This window comes from Eubalaena glacialis, chromosome 4 (genome assembly GCF_028564815.1).
Source record: "Eubalaena glacialis isolate mEubGla1 chromosome 4, mEubGla1.1.hap2.+ XY, whole genome shotgun sequence".
Taxonomy (NCBI): Eukaryota; Metazoa; Chordata; class Mammalia; order Artiodactyla; family Balaenidae; genus Eubalaena; species Eubalaena glacialis.
Genome location: NC_083719.1, coordinates 127631695 through 127647776, shown reverse-complemented (window position 1 = coordinate 127647776; position 16082 = coordinate 127631695). Strand labels below are relative to the sequence as shown.

The 16082-nt window shown below is 48.0% G+C and overlaps 1 protein-coding gene across 2 annotated transcripts in view; it reads right to left on the bottom strand.

The window, feature by feature from the left end:
* Positions 1-1531: 1531 nt before the first annotated feature.
* NDST1 (N-deacetylase and N-sulfotransferase 1) overlaps positions 1532-16082 on the bottom strand; it is a 74008-nt gene continuing 59457 nt past the window's right edge. For both annotated transcript variants that reach the window (XM_061189857.1, XM_061189858.1), the window contains exons 13-15: positions 15649-15758; positions 13845-13947; positions 1532-9045 (exon numbers count right to left, since the gene is read on the bottom strand). In XM_061189857.1, the coding sequence (XP_061045840.1) occupies positions 8926-9045; positions 13845-13947; positions 15649-15758 (333 nt within the window). In that variant the 3' untranslated portion in view covers positions 1532-8925. The remainder of the gene's footprint in view (positions 9046-13844; positions 13948-15648; positions 15759-16082) is intronic.

Genomic DNA, 16082 nt, shown 5'->3' with positions numbered 1-16082 from the left:
TCCCAGAAAGAACAATCATATGCAGTGAGTTTCCACTTTGGGTGTGCCTCTTGGCCCTTCAGCCCCATCTTCATCAGCCTCAGGACAAAGGTGGCAGTGCCACCCCCAGGCTGAGGCATGGGAGCTGCATGAGTCTGATGACAAGAACTGGATCAGGCTTTACTGAGCACTCAGCATGAAGCAGGTTCAGGTGAGGGCTTTCCAGGCACTGGAAAAGTAAGGCACTCCTTAATCTTCACAATAGCCTTGGCACCTGCCACCCATTACTATTCCCATTTCACCAATGAGAAGACAGCCTCAGAGACATGAGGTACTTGCTCAAGATCACATAACTAATATGAACCTATTTGACATCAGGTCTGCCTATCTGTGCATATTTCGACAACCATGCTATGCAGCCTCCTCCCTTCCCAAGGGACAACACCCTAGAATGGGGCAAAGGCTAGAGAATTTAAGCTCCAGCCTATCCATCCCTCCCTCCCTAAAAGTTTGGCAGAGTGGAGCCTCCCCAGGTACCTCTAGCAGAGGAGAACCTCCATCTGTTACTACACAAAGCAGCAAATACCCCTCTACCCAGTCCCCAGTACCAGTGAAGAAGTGAAGGGCAGAATAGCATGAGCAGTACAAGCCAGCAGAGGATGTATGTGTACTTAGCTACTCATATTTGTAAAAAAATACTTCTGGAAAGATCCACAGAAACTGGTGGTAGTGGTTTCCCCTGAAGAGGTGAGGGTCAGGGGGGTGGGGAAGAGGTGAGGGTCAGGGGGGTGGGGAAGAGGTGAGGGTCAGGGGGGTGGGTTAGAGGTAAGGGTCGGGGGTGGGGTGAGCTGTTTAGAGGTGGACTTAGATCTCACTGTAGGCAGTGTTGTGTTTGTTTTATCTTCGTGGATATATATACACACACATACACACACACACACATACATACATACATACATACATACATACTTTTAAATGTCCAGCCTGGAGAGGGACAGGGTCAGGCTCAGTGAGTTCTCCCCACTTTGCCTCATGACAGGAGGCAGGACTACCCAGGGGGCTTAAGGCGGTGGAGTCTCACAGACCAAGGACTCGCAGCTCTGTGACCCTGGCAGAATCACTTAACCTCTCTGAATCTCAGACTCCTCATCTACATAATGGGAATGATGACAATCCCTACCTCAGAGTTGTGGCAAGGATGAAGAGAGACGGCACTTGACAAGCAGAAGGCCTTCCCGACAGAGTGAGAAATAGTTTTTATTACCCATGTCATTGAATTCTTTATAATATCATCACCTCACCACCATTAACTAGCAGCCCAGTCTTTGCCGGGGAGGCTCACACCGACTCTAGCCCGTCAGAGACTGGGATGACAGTGTCCCCTGGTGGACATGTTGTGAACTGCACCAGATAAGTCTGACCCATTGGAAAAAGACCATCAGTCAAAATTCAGCTTTATTTTTCCCTTTTACCCATCAATATTTCAGCATGTACGACTTAAGGGCAATGACATACTCTTACAGAACAGTAATCAAAATCACGTAATTGAACATTGATAAAATACTATTATCCAAGTACACAGTCCATGTTCACATTTTGCCGGTTGTCAATATGGTGTTCTTTATAGGTAACTCTTTCCTGGTCTAGGACCCCTCCAGGATCATAAATGACATTTGATTGCCAGGTCTCTTCTTTATCCTTTAATCTTGAACCATTTCTCCGCCTTTCTTTATCTTCCATGACCCTGACAATTTTAGAGTTCAGGCCAGTTATTTTGCATAATGTCCCTCAACATGGATGTGCCACTGTTTTCTCCTTGGGTAGATTCATGTTAATGTGTTTGTCAGGAATTTCACAGGTGTTAGGCTGTGTCCTTCTCAGGCAAGCAATGTTGGTTTGTCCCAACACTGGTGTTCACTCTAACTCCCCCATTTGTGAGCATGTGGGAGCTGGGAGTCACCTATAGTCACACAGCGAGTTGGAATCCTCAGCTCAGGGGCTTGACAAGCGCTCAGGATACGTGCAGCAAGGCAAGAGCTTCCCCCCAACAGCCAGGGCCTCCTCTGGCCCTGCACTTTGGGTGCCTATGGGCTGGGGGAACAGCAGCGTTGCTTTCATGGTAGCATCCCAGAACAGTCCAGCTGCCTGGACCCCCTTTCTGCTTCACCCATTTCTAATTACCTTTAAGACTTTTTCATTCCACAACTGACACATGCATTTTCATTGTTTTTAGTAAAATATTTCAGCCAAAGCTAAAGTCCCCTTTGAAATCTTCTCCCCTTTCCCTGCCCCCTCTACCAGAGCTAACCAGTTATCAGTTTGGCGTGAGATAGAGATAGCTAGCTACATTGCCAGGAAAAATAATGCAGAATAGCATAAGCAGTACAAGCCAGCAGAGGATGTATGTGTACTTATTTATGTAGCATTCTCTTTCCACAAATGGTCACACTTAGGTCAGTCTCAAAGATATTTCCTGGTGGGACCTGGAGACTGAGCTGATTATTCTCTCCTCCATCATCATGTTTCAGCATGTGGCCACACGAGTGGCTATTTAGCTGATCCCCTCTAGGTGGACATCTAAGTTGTTTCTAGGGCTTTGCTATTATGGAACACACTGCCCTGTGCACCTGATCCAGGGCTTCTTTGAGGGAAATGCCCACTTCCAGGATCCAACACTGCTCCTGGGGCACCATGTCCCCTGAGTGGTCTCCTCACTTAGGGGATGAGGAGGGTTCGATGTGTCTTTGTTCACTCAACCTGTTAGAATTGCAGGACTCTTGGGACCTCTGAGAGCACCTGGGCTGGGCTTTCACAATGTGTTTCAAGGATTCCTAGGGTTCCAAGATAGTATGGTGACAGAGAGGAGTTGAACAGATGACAGCCCAGATACTCACCCCAAATCCAACCAGAAACACCCTTCCTGCCTCTACCTGGTTTTCAATTAAGTTTCTCTTAAAAAACAAAAGGCTGTTTTAAAATTCAAAAATCTCTGATGTAGCCTGACCACCCACCCAGCACCGGAATCCCATCTGTATCATGCAGATCCACTGCTCCCATTAATGCAGCCTCCACCCATGTTCTTGTTGCCCCACGACCCATACTAAGCTCCCAGCTGACAAACCCCAAACAGGTGTCCGCAAGTGCCGCCCTTGTACCATTGGGGTTGGTGTTTTGCTGTGCTCCCAGCTGTGTCCCAGCACGCCCAGCCGTCCACAGTTCTGCGGAGCTTCTGTGGCTCATCCTTCGTGGCCTGATTCAGTGTTCCCACACTTTCCTGTGCGGCAGGGAGTTTGTTTAAAAGCCACATTTCTGGGTCTCTCTGCCAGAGGTTCTGACTGAGTGGACGGGACTGGGGGAGCCTGGGAATGTGCATTTCATAAAGTTCCACAGAGGCTCCTGCCTCTCTGCTCCCTGCCTCTGCCCCTCCCCCGCAAATCTCAAGCTCAACCAGGCTGGGAGGGCTAGGAAGTCATTTGTTTTTACCCAAAGTTTTTATTCCTCGGACAGCGGGACTCTGAAGTAATTAGAACCCGTAGAAACCGTCTATCTGAGCCGGGGTTTCCCAGAGTGCTGGAGAGGTTGTTCAAATGCAGGTGCTCGGGCCGCACCCCACATCTGCCAGAGAGGAATCTCTGGGGGCACAGCCGAAGAGTCTGCATTTTAAGCAAGTTCTCCAGAGTAGCCACTGAGTCCAACTCCTTCCACACCCCTAAGAGATGAGGGAAACTGAGGATCAGAGGGTAAGAGTGACTTGGCCCGGTCACATCACACACTGATAGCAGAACTAATTCTAGACTGAGGCTCTTCTCAGTGCTCCATCCCCAGCACTTCTCAACCATCTAGCGTGGCTGAGGGCTCTTTGTCACCTGAGACACCCCACTGGCTGTCCTGGGACAGGCCTCTGCTATCTAGAAAAGCTTCAGTTTACAATCCATTGAATTGACCTTTGATTTGACAAAGTCACCTTGTGTGTACGGGGGCGGCCAGACTGGCTGTGCATGTGAACATCCTTCTCTCCACCCTCCCCTGTGGGCCTTGCAAGCGTCAGACAGACGGACAGACATGACCAACGTGTACAAACAGAACCCCACTTTATTAGCAGTTAGTTCAAGATTGTACATTAATGGAGGGAAGGTTCCCATTTTTAACACAACCCAAAACGGCTGGTTTGAGAGCCCTGACCAGGTGAGTGGGGTAGCGCCCCCCTCTCTACTCCTCTCCCCACTCCCACAAGGGAAGGAAACCTCTGCCTGCTCCCCTAATGTGCCCCGCACCCTCTCCAGTCAGCCCTCTCCTCTCCCCAGGAAATGACATGAATTTCATGCACAAATTACAAAAGGAGCCCTCTTGCTGATAAGAAAAGCTAACACAGTCATAGAAAACCCTCTCCGCCCTCATTCTCCTCAAGGGCCACAGAGAGGAAGGAGAGAGGGAGGGATGAACTTATTAGGATAAAACACAGCCAGAGTCTCCCCATAGGCCTTTGACATTGACCCCACACAAAGCCCATGCCTCTCCCTTGTGGGAACTAAAAAATGTCTCTGGTTGTCTGAGCTGGCGAGGGGAAGCCTCTGGGGGCAGGCAGTCCTGGGCGAGCAGCCTGGGGACCCAGCAGTGCCTCGCGGGCAGCGGTGAGGGGGGCCTGGGACCTCCATCCTCACTTTAACTAGAGCAGACCTGCTTCCTTCTTTGACGTCTGAAAATCCATGCTGTAGGCCCATCTGATCATTCTAGGTGGGGAAATTGAGTCCCTGGGAGGAAAACTGTCACTCAGCTACTCAGTGTACTCAATTGGGACAAAATTTCACATCTCCTGCCTCCAGCCCAGTGCTCTTCTCCGCAACCGCAGCTTGGGTGGGGCAGCGCCCCCGCGGAGCCCTTCTTTGGTGCGTCCCAGGGGCTGGCTCTGCTCCAGTGCACACAGACCATGGGCCTCCAGGAAATGAAAACCCAGAGACCACAAAACAGAGAGAAAGAGAGATGCTCTTTGGTGCCCTGTGCTCCATCACCAGGAGCAAAGCGGGCAGCACAGGATCTTCTGAGTCCGGGCCATCTCATTCCCAAAAGGCCCACACTGCGTGGTCCAGCCTCTTCTTTCTAGACCCTCCCAGGCGCGGCTGTGATGCTTCCTCCCTCGCCCTCTCCAGCTCTGGCCGGCCCCTCTGCTGATTTGGCACTTGGTACCGGTGACAGCAGAGGGGCATCTTAGGATGGACTGAAGTTTTCAAGTCAGCACAAAAGGTACCAATCCCCATAGCCTAAGTTACCCTTGCCAATACAGGGGTTAGAGGAACTTGTTCTATGTTACCATGAAGAAACAGACAAATCCAGCATGTGGGACTTCCATAAGACAGCAGCCTGCTAGCCTCCGAAATAATGTCATTCAAACAACCAGAGTGAGCAGAAGGGAAACTTTACTGACTTGAAAGAGATTTTAGAAAACACAGTTCCAAGATGCAACATGTGCACCTTAACTAGTGCCCGATTCCAAAACCAGGTATAAGTTATTTGGGAGAACTGTGAATATGGATTGATTAGCAGATGTTGCTGGGAAATTACTGTTGTGATACTGGGTGTGATACTGGGCCAATTGTAGGAGAATGTCCTAACTCTTAGGAGATGCAGGCTGATGAATTTGGGGTGGAGTCTCATTATATTTGCAACTTTTAAACTAGTTCAGAAAAAATATGCTTGTACAGAAGGAAAGATTAAAATGTGGCAAAACATTAATTTTAAGTCTGAATGGTGGGCAGTGGGAGTTCATTATAAAATATTTGGTCCAACATTTACTTATTTACATGCTCTTTCTCCTAACAAACCTGCGGGGACAGCTCGATGTTGGGACCGGCAATCTCTGCGAGTCAACCTAGCGGTATTCTTCTACTGGGGACAGACCACTGCTCCCCCAGCTGGGCCCCAGAGGCACTGGCTGCTCCTACTTAGAGGCTCGAAAGAGACCAGTCTTTTTAAACCTCAGACTCCTTCTCCCGGCACAAGAGGCCCGCACTGTGGGCAGCTCTAGAGCCCCGAGTGGCGGAGGCGGCTGCAGGTGACACGTGCCACCTGCACCGAGCTTGAGGCACAGGTGTGTGGAGGAGATGGCAGAAGGGATGGTAGAGTTTTTTTCTTGTTTTTGGCCAGTGACTTAGGACACAGGGAAGATGCTGAGGATACTGCGCCCACTGACCCCTGGTTTTCTCCTCTCGTTGGGGGGATCTGTGTGCTCAGCGGCTGAGAGAACCTAGAGGGGCTTCTCTCCCCTCCCCAGTACCCACCGGTCCTGGAAGTGGGCTCTCTCGAGAGATTCGTTAGTGGGAAGGGAGAAAGTAGCAGTGACAAGACAGACTTAAAACATGTGACAGGCCAAGTCCCCAGCCTCCCAGAAGGGCCTGAACAAAAGTCTCCAGCATTTCCTCTGCTACCACAGGGCCTCAAACCTGCCTGTTTCTTCCTCAGGCCAGAGGACGAGGGGAGCGGACCTGCCCGCCCCATGAGGACAGGCTCCGGGCAGCCTGCCCAGGTGTCCAGGCCCAGAGGGAAGATCTCAGACGGTGGGAGCTGTGACGTCCTCACGGGCCACGGAGCAGAGCCCCGCGCTGACAGATGGGAAGTGAGGCCCAGGTTTTGCACTATGGAAGCCGCTGCCCGCTCTGGGAGTCTGGCTCCTGGTGCAGGTAAGTCTTCACAAGCGTACACGCAGACCTGCCACCCTGCCCTCAGACACTCCGCTCCTCATCCCCTGCAGGGTTAGCAGCGCCCAGGGTTCCCGGGTTCTAAGGCCCCAGTGAGAAGCATGATGGAAACGCTTCACTCAGGAGACAGTAGAGCCATATGCAGCCGGCCCCGTAGGACATTCCACTTCTCCATCCCAGTGGAGACCCTGGGAACTAAGACCCAGGCTCCCAGGCTGGGAGAGGACCTTTTGAGGTGGGGAGAGCACGACAGGGATGCAAATGCAGATCTGCAACTGAGAAGGCTCAAAGGCACCCTGGCTGGGAAGGAGTGGTTTGTCCCCATATCCTGGAATGACCAAGGGCGTGACTAAAGGAGGGACAGCAACCTGGCACAGAGTAGGGTCCCAAGGATGGGCTCAGAGGCAGTGTGGCATTGGAAGAAGAGCACTGGGCTCGGAATAGGGAGCCTCGAGTTCAGTTCTGGGCCCTGCTCCCCATCAGTTCTGTGACATCAGCCCCGGAGGCCACCTCCCATTTCTGGACCTGCGTCCATACCCGTTGAAGGACCCTTCAGCCCCAACATGCTAGAGTCATCTGAACAAGACAAGGCTCTCCAGAAAGGATTTCCCAGGTGTCAGTTCAAAGCTGAACTGGCAGTGGGAGGGGCTGGGGAAAGGCACCCCAGCCTTAGTCACTTCACATTGTTAAAAGATGGGGGTGGGAGGGGTGGGTAGGAGCAGGCCCCAACCAGAAAATAGCCCAGAGATCCCCTTGTCTGCAGGGGGCCTGGAGGCAGTTCTGTGGCTCCCAGGGCAGCTCCCAACCTAGCACCATGTGAGGGGAAGGGGAACAGGCCAGCCTTTAAGCCCCAGGGTCTCCTACCCCAGCCTGGCTGTTTCCTTTGGCCAAAAGTGCCCCAGGGTCACCGCGCTTCATGAAGCCAGATCTCCTGGAAAGAGTAGGTCTTGCTTATGCATCTCGCCACCTGTTCACCCGGGGCAGCCATGGCACTTGACCTCTGCCAGGGCACTTCCATACTGTGTCCTTGAGGCCTCCACACATGAACATGGCCCCCTGCCCTTCCATCCCATTCTCTAGCACTGAGATATGACGCCCTTTGGGACTGGGGCTTGCCACCATTTTGTACGACTGAATTAAAAACAAACCCAACCAAAAAAAATATAATATATATATATATACATGTTATATATATATATGTAACACAGTGCGACCCCAGCACCCAGGGTATAAACTCTGGCACCAAGAAAAAAAAATATTAAAATACTTTAGCTTCTTAGTATTTGGGAGGTTAAGGGGCTCTCTAGAAACCCTTGGCCACAGGCAGCTGGCACAAAGCAGGGATGGCAGTCTCATCAACTCTGCCCAGCATCTGCCAGAGGCCAAGGCCAGGTGGGCTTAGGGACAACATATGTACACTGGACCATGTAGACGGCCGACTCCATGACCGCCTCAGTCTTTTACCACAGGAAACACCACACATATCCCAGGGGGAAGAAACGGGGTAGGGTTGAGGCCTGGGTCTCTGGGTCCAAATGCATGGCAGTGCCCCAGGGCCCTGAAGGAGGCCTTTAGGACTGGGTGGGTACTGTAGGAACCAGCGATTCTTTCTCTAAAGAGGGAAGGTGAGATGGGAAGGTATGAAGCAGAATGGGTGTGGAGGTCAAGCGTTCTCTCGAGGTGGACACACTCACACCCAGCCTAGGGACCACCTCTGGGTTCCCAGCTGACCCCTCTGAAGAGCCTGGCTTGAACCATCAGGGAAACGTCCAATCTCTCTCCCTGGTTTGGCAAAAGCCCCAGCTGGGCTCTTCTCCTCGTTGTCTGGAGGACAGGGAAAATAGGGCAGTTAATACCGAGTGGACACCCTACTGGAGCAGGGAGTGATGGGATGGAGAGGGTACGGTGGGTAGAACACAGGGACGGAAAACAGAGTCTTGTGGACTCCTTCCTACCAGCTTGTGGTCTTCCACCAACAGGAAGTGGCCTCCTCATGAAAGACTATGAGCAGAATGGACCCCGGTTGGCGAAGGAGGTCCTAGAGGCCACCAACCCAGCAGCCCAGCACTGGACGCTCTGAGGCGCGTGTGGACCTGCCTGGGCTCTTCTCCTGGCCCTGCCTGGGCCGCAGCAGAGTATTGCTTGTAAGTGCTTGGCCAGCCCGGGCCCAGCTCCCCACTCTGCAGGTCAGTCTGGCTCAGCGTGTGGCGGGACGTCCCTGCCGTCACATTCAGTCTGGCGGTGGTGGCCATGGCTACCTGGTGTTCTGGAGCTCCTCCCGTAGCCAGGTGGGCAGTGTCTGGCCCATCTTGTACAGCAGCTTGGAAAGCTCGACGTTGTGGTCCCGGTAATAGTCCTTCAGGAAGGCGCGGGACTGTAACAGAAAGGAAAGCTCAGATCCTGGTCGTGTGCTGACTCAAGAGTGACCCCCCCCTTCTTTAAAACCACCATCCTGTTGGCATCATCCCACACTCCCGTTATTTATTCACAATCTTCTTCAAAATCACAACCTTCCAAAGAAAACTCATAGAGTAGGAGCACCAAAATATAGCACACAAGGTCCAAATTCTTGTGACAGGGAGAAGAGACACAGAATTAAAACCAGGAGCAAACAAGAAAAGGGAAACAGTATTTTGTTGAGGATTTTTGCATCTATGTTCACGAGTGATACTGGCCTGTAATTTACTTTTTTTGTGGTATCTTCGTCTGGTTTTGGTATCAGGGTGATGGTGGCCTCATAGAATGAGTTTGGGAGTGTTCCTTCCTGTGTAATTTTTTGGAAGAGTTTCAGAAGGATAGGTGTTAACTCTTCTCTAAATGTTTGATAGAATTCGCCTGTGAAGCCATCTGGTCCTGCACTTTTGTTTGTTGGAAGATTTTTAATCACAGTTTCAATTTCAGTATTTGTGATTGGTCTGATCATACTTTCTATTTCTTTCTGGTTCAGTCTTGGAAGATTGTACCTTGCTAAGAATTTGTCCATTTTATTGGCGTATAGGTGCTTGTGGTAGTCTCTTATGATCCTTTGTATTTCTGTGGTGTCGTCTGTCAGTTGTTACGTCTCCTTTTTCATTTCTAATTTTATTGATTTGAGTCCTCTCCCTTTTTTAAAAATACTTATTTTTAATTTTTGGTTGTGTTGGGTCTTCGTTGCTGTGCGTGGGCTTTCTCGTGGGCTTTCTCTAGCTGCGGCGAGCCGGGGTTACTCTTCGTTGTGGTGCGCGGGCTTCTCATTGCGGTGGCTTCTCTTGTTGCGGAGCACTAGCTCTAGGTGCCTGGGTTTCAGTAGTTGTGGCGCACGGGCTTAGTTGGTCCGCGGCATGTGGGATCTTCCCAGACCAGGGCTTGAACCCGTGTCCCCTGCATTGGCAGGCGATTCTTAACCACTGCGCCACCAGGGAAGCCCTCCCTTTTTTCTTTGAGTCTGGCTAAAGGTTTATCAATTTTGTGTATATTCTCAAAGAACCAGCTTTTAGTTTTATTGATCTTTGCTACTGTTTTCATCTCTATTTCATGTATTTCTGCTCTGATCTTTATCCTCAACAAAATACTAGAAAACTGAATCCAACGATACATTTAAAGGAGCATACACCATGATCAAGTGGGATTTATCCCAGGGATGCAAGGATTTTTCAATATCTGCAAATCAATCAGTGTGATACACCACATCAACAAATTGAAGAATAAAAACCATGTGATCATCTCAATAGATGCAGAAAAAGCTTTTGACAAAATGCAACACCCATTTATGATTAAAAACTCTCCAGAAAGTGGGCATAGAAGGAACCTACCTTAACATAATAAAGTCCATATATGAAAAACCTACAGCTAACATCATTCTCAAGGGTGAAAAGCTGAAAGCATTTCCTCTAAAATCAGGAACAAGACAAGGATGTCCACTCTCACCATTTTTATTCAACATAATTTTAGAAGTCCTAGCCATGGCAATTAGAGAAAAAGAAATAAATTGGAAAAGAAGAAGTAAAACTGTTGCTGTTTGCAGATGACATGATACTATACACAGAAAATCCTAAAGATGCTACCAGAAAACTACTAGACCTCATCAATGAATTCGATAAAGTTGCAGGATACAAAATTAATACACAGAAATCTCTTACATTCCTATACACTAACAAAAAATGAAAGATCAGAAAGAGAAATTAAGGAAACAATCCCATTTACCATCACATCAAAAAGAATAAAATACCTAGATGTAAGGCCGGACAGTATAAAACTCTTAGAGGAAAACACAGGCAGAACACTCTCTGACATAAATCGTGGCAAGATCTTTTTTGATCCACCTCCTAGAGTAATGAAAATAAAAACAAAAATAAACAAATGGGACCTAATTAAACTCAAAAGCTTTTGCACAGCAAATGAAACCATAAACAAAACAAAAAGACAACCCTCAGAATGGGAGAAAATATTTGCAAACGAAGTGACCAACAAGGGATTAATCTCCAAAATATATAAACAGCCCATGCAGCTCAATATCAAAACAACCCAATCAAAAACTGGGCAGAAGATCTAAATAGACATTTCTCCAAAGAAAACATACAGATGGCTAAAAAGCACATGAAAAGATGCTCAACATCACTAATTATTAGAGAAATACAAATCAAAACCACCATGAGGTATCACTTCACACCAGTCAGAATGACCATCATCAAAAAAAAAAAATCTACAACCAGGGGCTTCCCTGGTGGTGCAGTGGTTAAGAATCTGCCTGCCAATGCAGGGGACATGGGTTCAAGCCCTGGTCCGGGAAGATCCCACATCCCACGGACCAACTAAGCCCGTGCACCACAACTACTGAGCCTGTGCTCTGGAGCCCGTGAGCTACAACTACTGAGCCCATGTGCCACAACTACTGAAGCCTGGGTGCCTAGAGCCCATGCTCTGCAACAAGACAAGCCCCCACAATGAGAAGCCCGTGCACCACAACGAAGAGTAGCCCCTGGTCGCCACAACTAGAGAAAGCCCACACACAGCAATGGAGACCCAATGCAGCCAAAAAAAAAAAATCTACAAACAATAAATGCTGGGGAAGGTGTGGAGAAAAGGGAACCCTCTTGCACTGTTGGTGGGAATGTAAATTGATACAGCCACTATGGAGGACAATATGGAGGTTCCCTAAAAAACTAAAAATAGAATTACCATATGACCCAGCAATCCCACTACTGGGCATATACCCAGAGAAAACCGTAATTCAAAAAGACACATGCACCCCAATGTTCATCGCAGCACTATTTACAATAGCCAGGTCATGGAAGCAACCTAAATGCCCATTGACAGACGAATGGATAAAGAAGTTGTGGTACATATATACAATGGAATATTACTCAGCCATAAAAAGGAACGAAACTGAGTCATTTGTTGAGACGTGGATGGATCTAGAGACTGTCATACAGAGTGAAGTAAGTCAGAAAGAGAAAAACAAATATCGTATACTAATGCATGTATGTGGAACCTAGAAAAATGGTACAGATGAACCAGGTTGCAGGGCAGAAGTTGAGACACAGATGTAGAGAACAAATGTATGGACACCAAGGGGGGAAAACTGCAGTGGGGTGGGGATGGTGGTGTGCTGAATTGGGCGATTGGGATTGACATGTATACAGTGATGTGTATAAAATTGATGACTGATTAAAAAAAAAAAAAAAAAAAAGGAGTGGTGCAGAAGACCTAAATAGACAGTTCTCCAAAGAGGACATACAGATGACCAACAGGCACATGAAAAGACGTTCAACATCACTAATTATTAGAGAAATGCAAATCAAAACTACAATTAGTACCACCTCACACTGGTCAGAATGGCCAAAATCAAAAATCTCCAAACCATAAATGCTGGAGAGGGTGTGGAGAAAAGGGAACCCTCCTACACTGTTGGTGGGAATGTAAATTGGTGCAACCACTATGGAAAACAGTATGGAAGTTCCTTAAAAAACTAAAACTAGATCTATACAATATGATCCAACAATCCTCCTCCTGGGCATATATCCAGAAAAGACAAAAACTCTAATTTGAAAAGATACATGCACCCCAATTTCATAGCAGCACTATTTACAATAGTCAAGATGTGGAAGCAACCTAAGTGTCCATCAACAGATGAACGGATAAAGAAGATGTGGTATATATATATACACTATGAAATATTACTCAGCCATAAAAAAGAATGAAATATTGCCATTTGCAGCAATGTGGATGGACCTAGAGAATAGCATACTAAGTGAAGTCAGACAGAGAAAGACAAATACCATATGATATCTATCACTTATATGTGGAATCTAAAGAATAAATCTATTTACAAAACAGACTCAGAAAACAAACTTATGGTTACCAAAGGGGAAAGGGAGGGGGGAGGGACAAAGTAGGAGTATGGGATTAACAGGTATACTGCTATATATAAAACAGATAAGCAACAAGAATTTACTGTATAACACAGGGAACAATATTCAGTATCTTGTAATAACCTATAATGGAAAATAATCTGAAAAAAAAAAATATCACTGAATCACTTTGCTGTGCACCTGAAACTACCACAATATTATAAATCAACTATAATTCCGTTTTTAAAAAATTATCAAGGGGTAATGGAAAAAAAAGGGAAATGTAACCAGAGTCACAGTGTGTGCCCTTTCCCCTATATCCTTATACATGCCGTCCTCTCCTACAAGAATGCCTTATCCTTCCATGCCATAGGTCCAAATACTACCCCATCCTTCCAGGCCCAACTCGAGAGACAACCCCCCACCCCCCCACCTCGTCTGAGAAGCCTTCTTACCCATCCAACTTCAAGTGGCATGTCCTTGTTCTGAAGTCTCACAGCACTTGTTCATACCTAACTACACGAAACACTTCCTCCCTTGTATTCTACTTCTTGGCACATGTGACTCATTTCCCTCCTAGACTAGGAGCTCCTTGAAGGCAAAGAACAGGTCTGATTCATTCTCAAAGCCCCATAGCATTCAGCCCTTGTAGAAGAAATACTCATTTGACTAAATCAATTCTGATCCACCATATCCCCTAGCCCACATTTCCTCCTGTTAAGAACACCACCCAAGAAATGCCAAGGCCATTGAGTGCTGGGTGTCAGGTAAAGAGAAGACTCCCTCCAGTACAGGGACCCCCATCATTTATTCCCCTGCCGCAGGCAGCAGGTCTGCTACTTACATCCAAGTCCATCTCTGGGTACTTCCGGCCCTTGCTTTTGCCTAGACACTTGGTTTTTCCTCCTTCGAGCAGCTGGCACCAAAATCCTTTCTTTGGATCAAACCTGTGAAGGTGGGGAAAGCCTGTGGATGGGAGCTGGCCTGGCCCAGTCCAGCCCCTTCCCACTTCAGGCAATGTTCACAGACCTCAGGAATGGCAGAGCCTACTAGAAAATCACAGGATCCACTCCCATATGCACATTCTGGTTTGTGGGACTGATATTTGCATCTGTTTGCCCAAGCTTTGGCTCTGGGCTCCACTAAACACACCTGCCCCCTCTTCCCAGCAGAAGGCAGGCCGCATGCTCTGAGATCTCTCTTCTCCTGACTGGGCAGGCTCAGTTCCTGCAGCAAATCCCTAACATGAACACTTCCCATCCTTCCTTATTCTGGGGATCCTCTTAGCACTCTCCAACTCAGGGGTGAGAACCCAATAGGGCGATAAAAGTTTAGTGGAGGTTCTTTTGCTTTTTAATAAATTCAATCTTTATCAAGAAGTGCTGTATCTACAGTTGCATTTAAGCATGTGCATCACTGGAATGTTGTTTTTTTTTTTTTTTTTAATAAATTTCAGAAATGATAGAGCAAGACTGCCTTCAGAATTGAAGTCATGCTGGACCTTCAAAGGTACTTTTGGGAGAGGAGATCTGATGCTGTCATGGGGAGGAGAGGCATAATGGCATCAGAATTCAGTCCCAGATCAGGAACCATTAGGAGGTTCTCGGGCATGAGGACAGAAGGAAAACAGAGTTCACATTTGGCAGGAGAGGGAGACAGGGATTTTTGAATGGGTCCCAGGGTAGGCACATGTGATGGTAATGGTGGTGGTGATGATGATGAGTAGCTATCATTTACTGAGATTAGTACATCCCGGGCACTGAGCCAAGAGCCCCACCCACATGCTTTCATTCAAGACAGTGACTCTCCGGAGGTAGGAATTATTACCTTTATCCCCAATTTACGGAGAAGGAAAGTGAGGCTTGAAGGAACTAAGACACATGTCCAAGGTCCACAGTTAAAGAAGATGTCTGGGATCCTAACCCAGGCATCTCTACTGCCACAGCCATACCCTCAGCTGCTGCTCCTTTCTACCCTCAAAGGGAAGGACTGACTACCGTTCTCCACCTTCCGTTTTCAACTTCCAAAGTAAGGAGAAGGGAATATTCTTGCTGAAGGGCTTTCCTAAGAAGGTAGCTGGGGAAGGTGACTATTTCTCCTTCTCTTGAAACTCCCTCATTCAGATGTGTCACCTGTCTGTGACCCTCGGAGACAGCCTCTCCCCAGCCCTGAGCCCCTCAACATAGGCTGGCACTTATCCATCTTGGGACAGCGTTCTCAGTGCACTTGCACTGGGTTTTGAGTGATGGGAATGATTAGCCAATGACAATATTTATAGTATCTTTTTCCTTAAATTATGTGTAAGTCATAATCTAATGATAAGAAACCCTTGTGGGAATTGGAGTTGCTCATTGCTGGTCTAACTTACTTAGGTAAAACACCCTGAAAATGTTCAGCCCAGAGTGAAAAGAACACCCCAGGTGTAGGACTGACCAGAGTCATCACATCACTTTTTCTTGAGTCAATATCTTTATTAATATGACTCAAGTCATATTAACTTTCCTGCTAAACTGCCATCAGGGACATGCGTACTTTCTCACACTTGCTGACTAATCTGTGTTTTTCTCCTAATCATTCAAGCCTTTGGCTTTTGGGCCCAGGTGCCTGCTCAGGACATCCCCCTGTTGAAAGGCCAAGGTAACACTCACGCCAAGGTTTTGTGGTAGTCAATGGTGTTCGTCACCCCAAGGAACTTTTGCACTGTGTCCATCACTTTGGCAGGTTCCGTTCGCAGCAGTTTGCCATCCAAGACCAGAATCTGGAAAAAAAGAAAAAGCAGAGTGTGATCTGAACCTGTTTTCACTCCAGTGGCAAACAGGCCCCCAGTCTTCTGGGTCAGCAGCCATGGTTATAAATTGGGGACCCCACACTCTGTAGACTGCTTCTCCCTCCACCTGTGGACGGGAGGTGTCCCCATGCCTCAGTCCTGGGCAGTCTAACTCCCTGCTTTCTCCCAGCTTCCTCTGACCGATGCCATCCTCTCCTAGGGTTTAGGCTATCGGCAAAACCCTGCCTGCCCCTCATATCCCTGTGACATCCCCTCTCTGCCTCTCTCCAAGTTTCCGGACCACATGTCACTCTC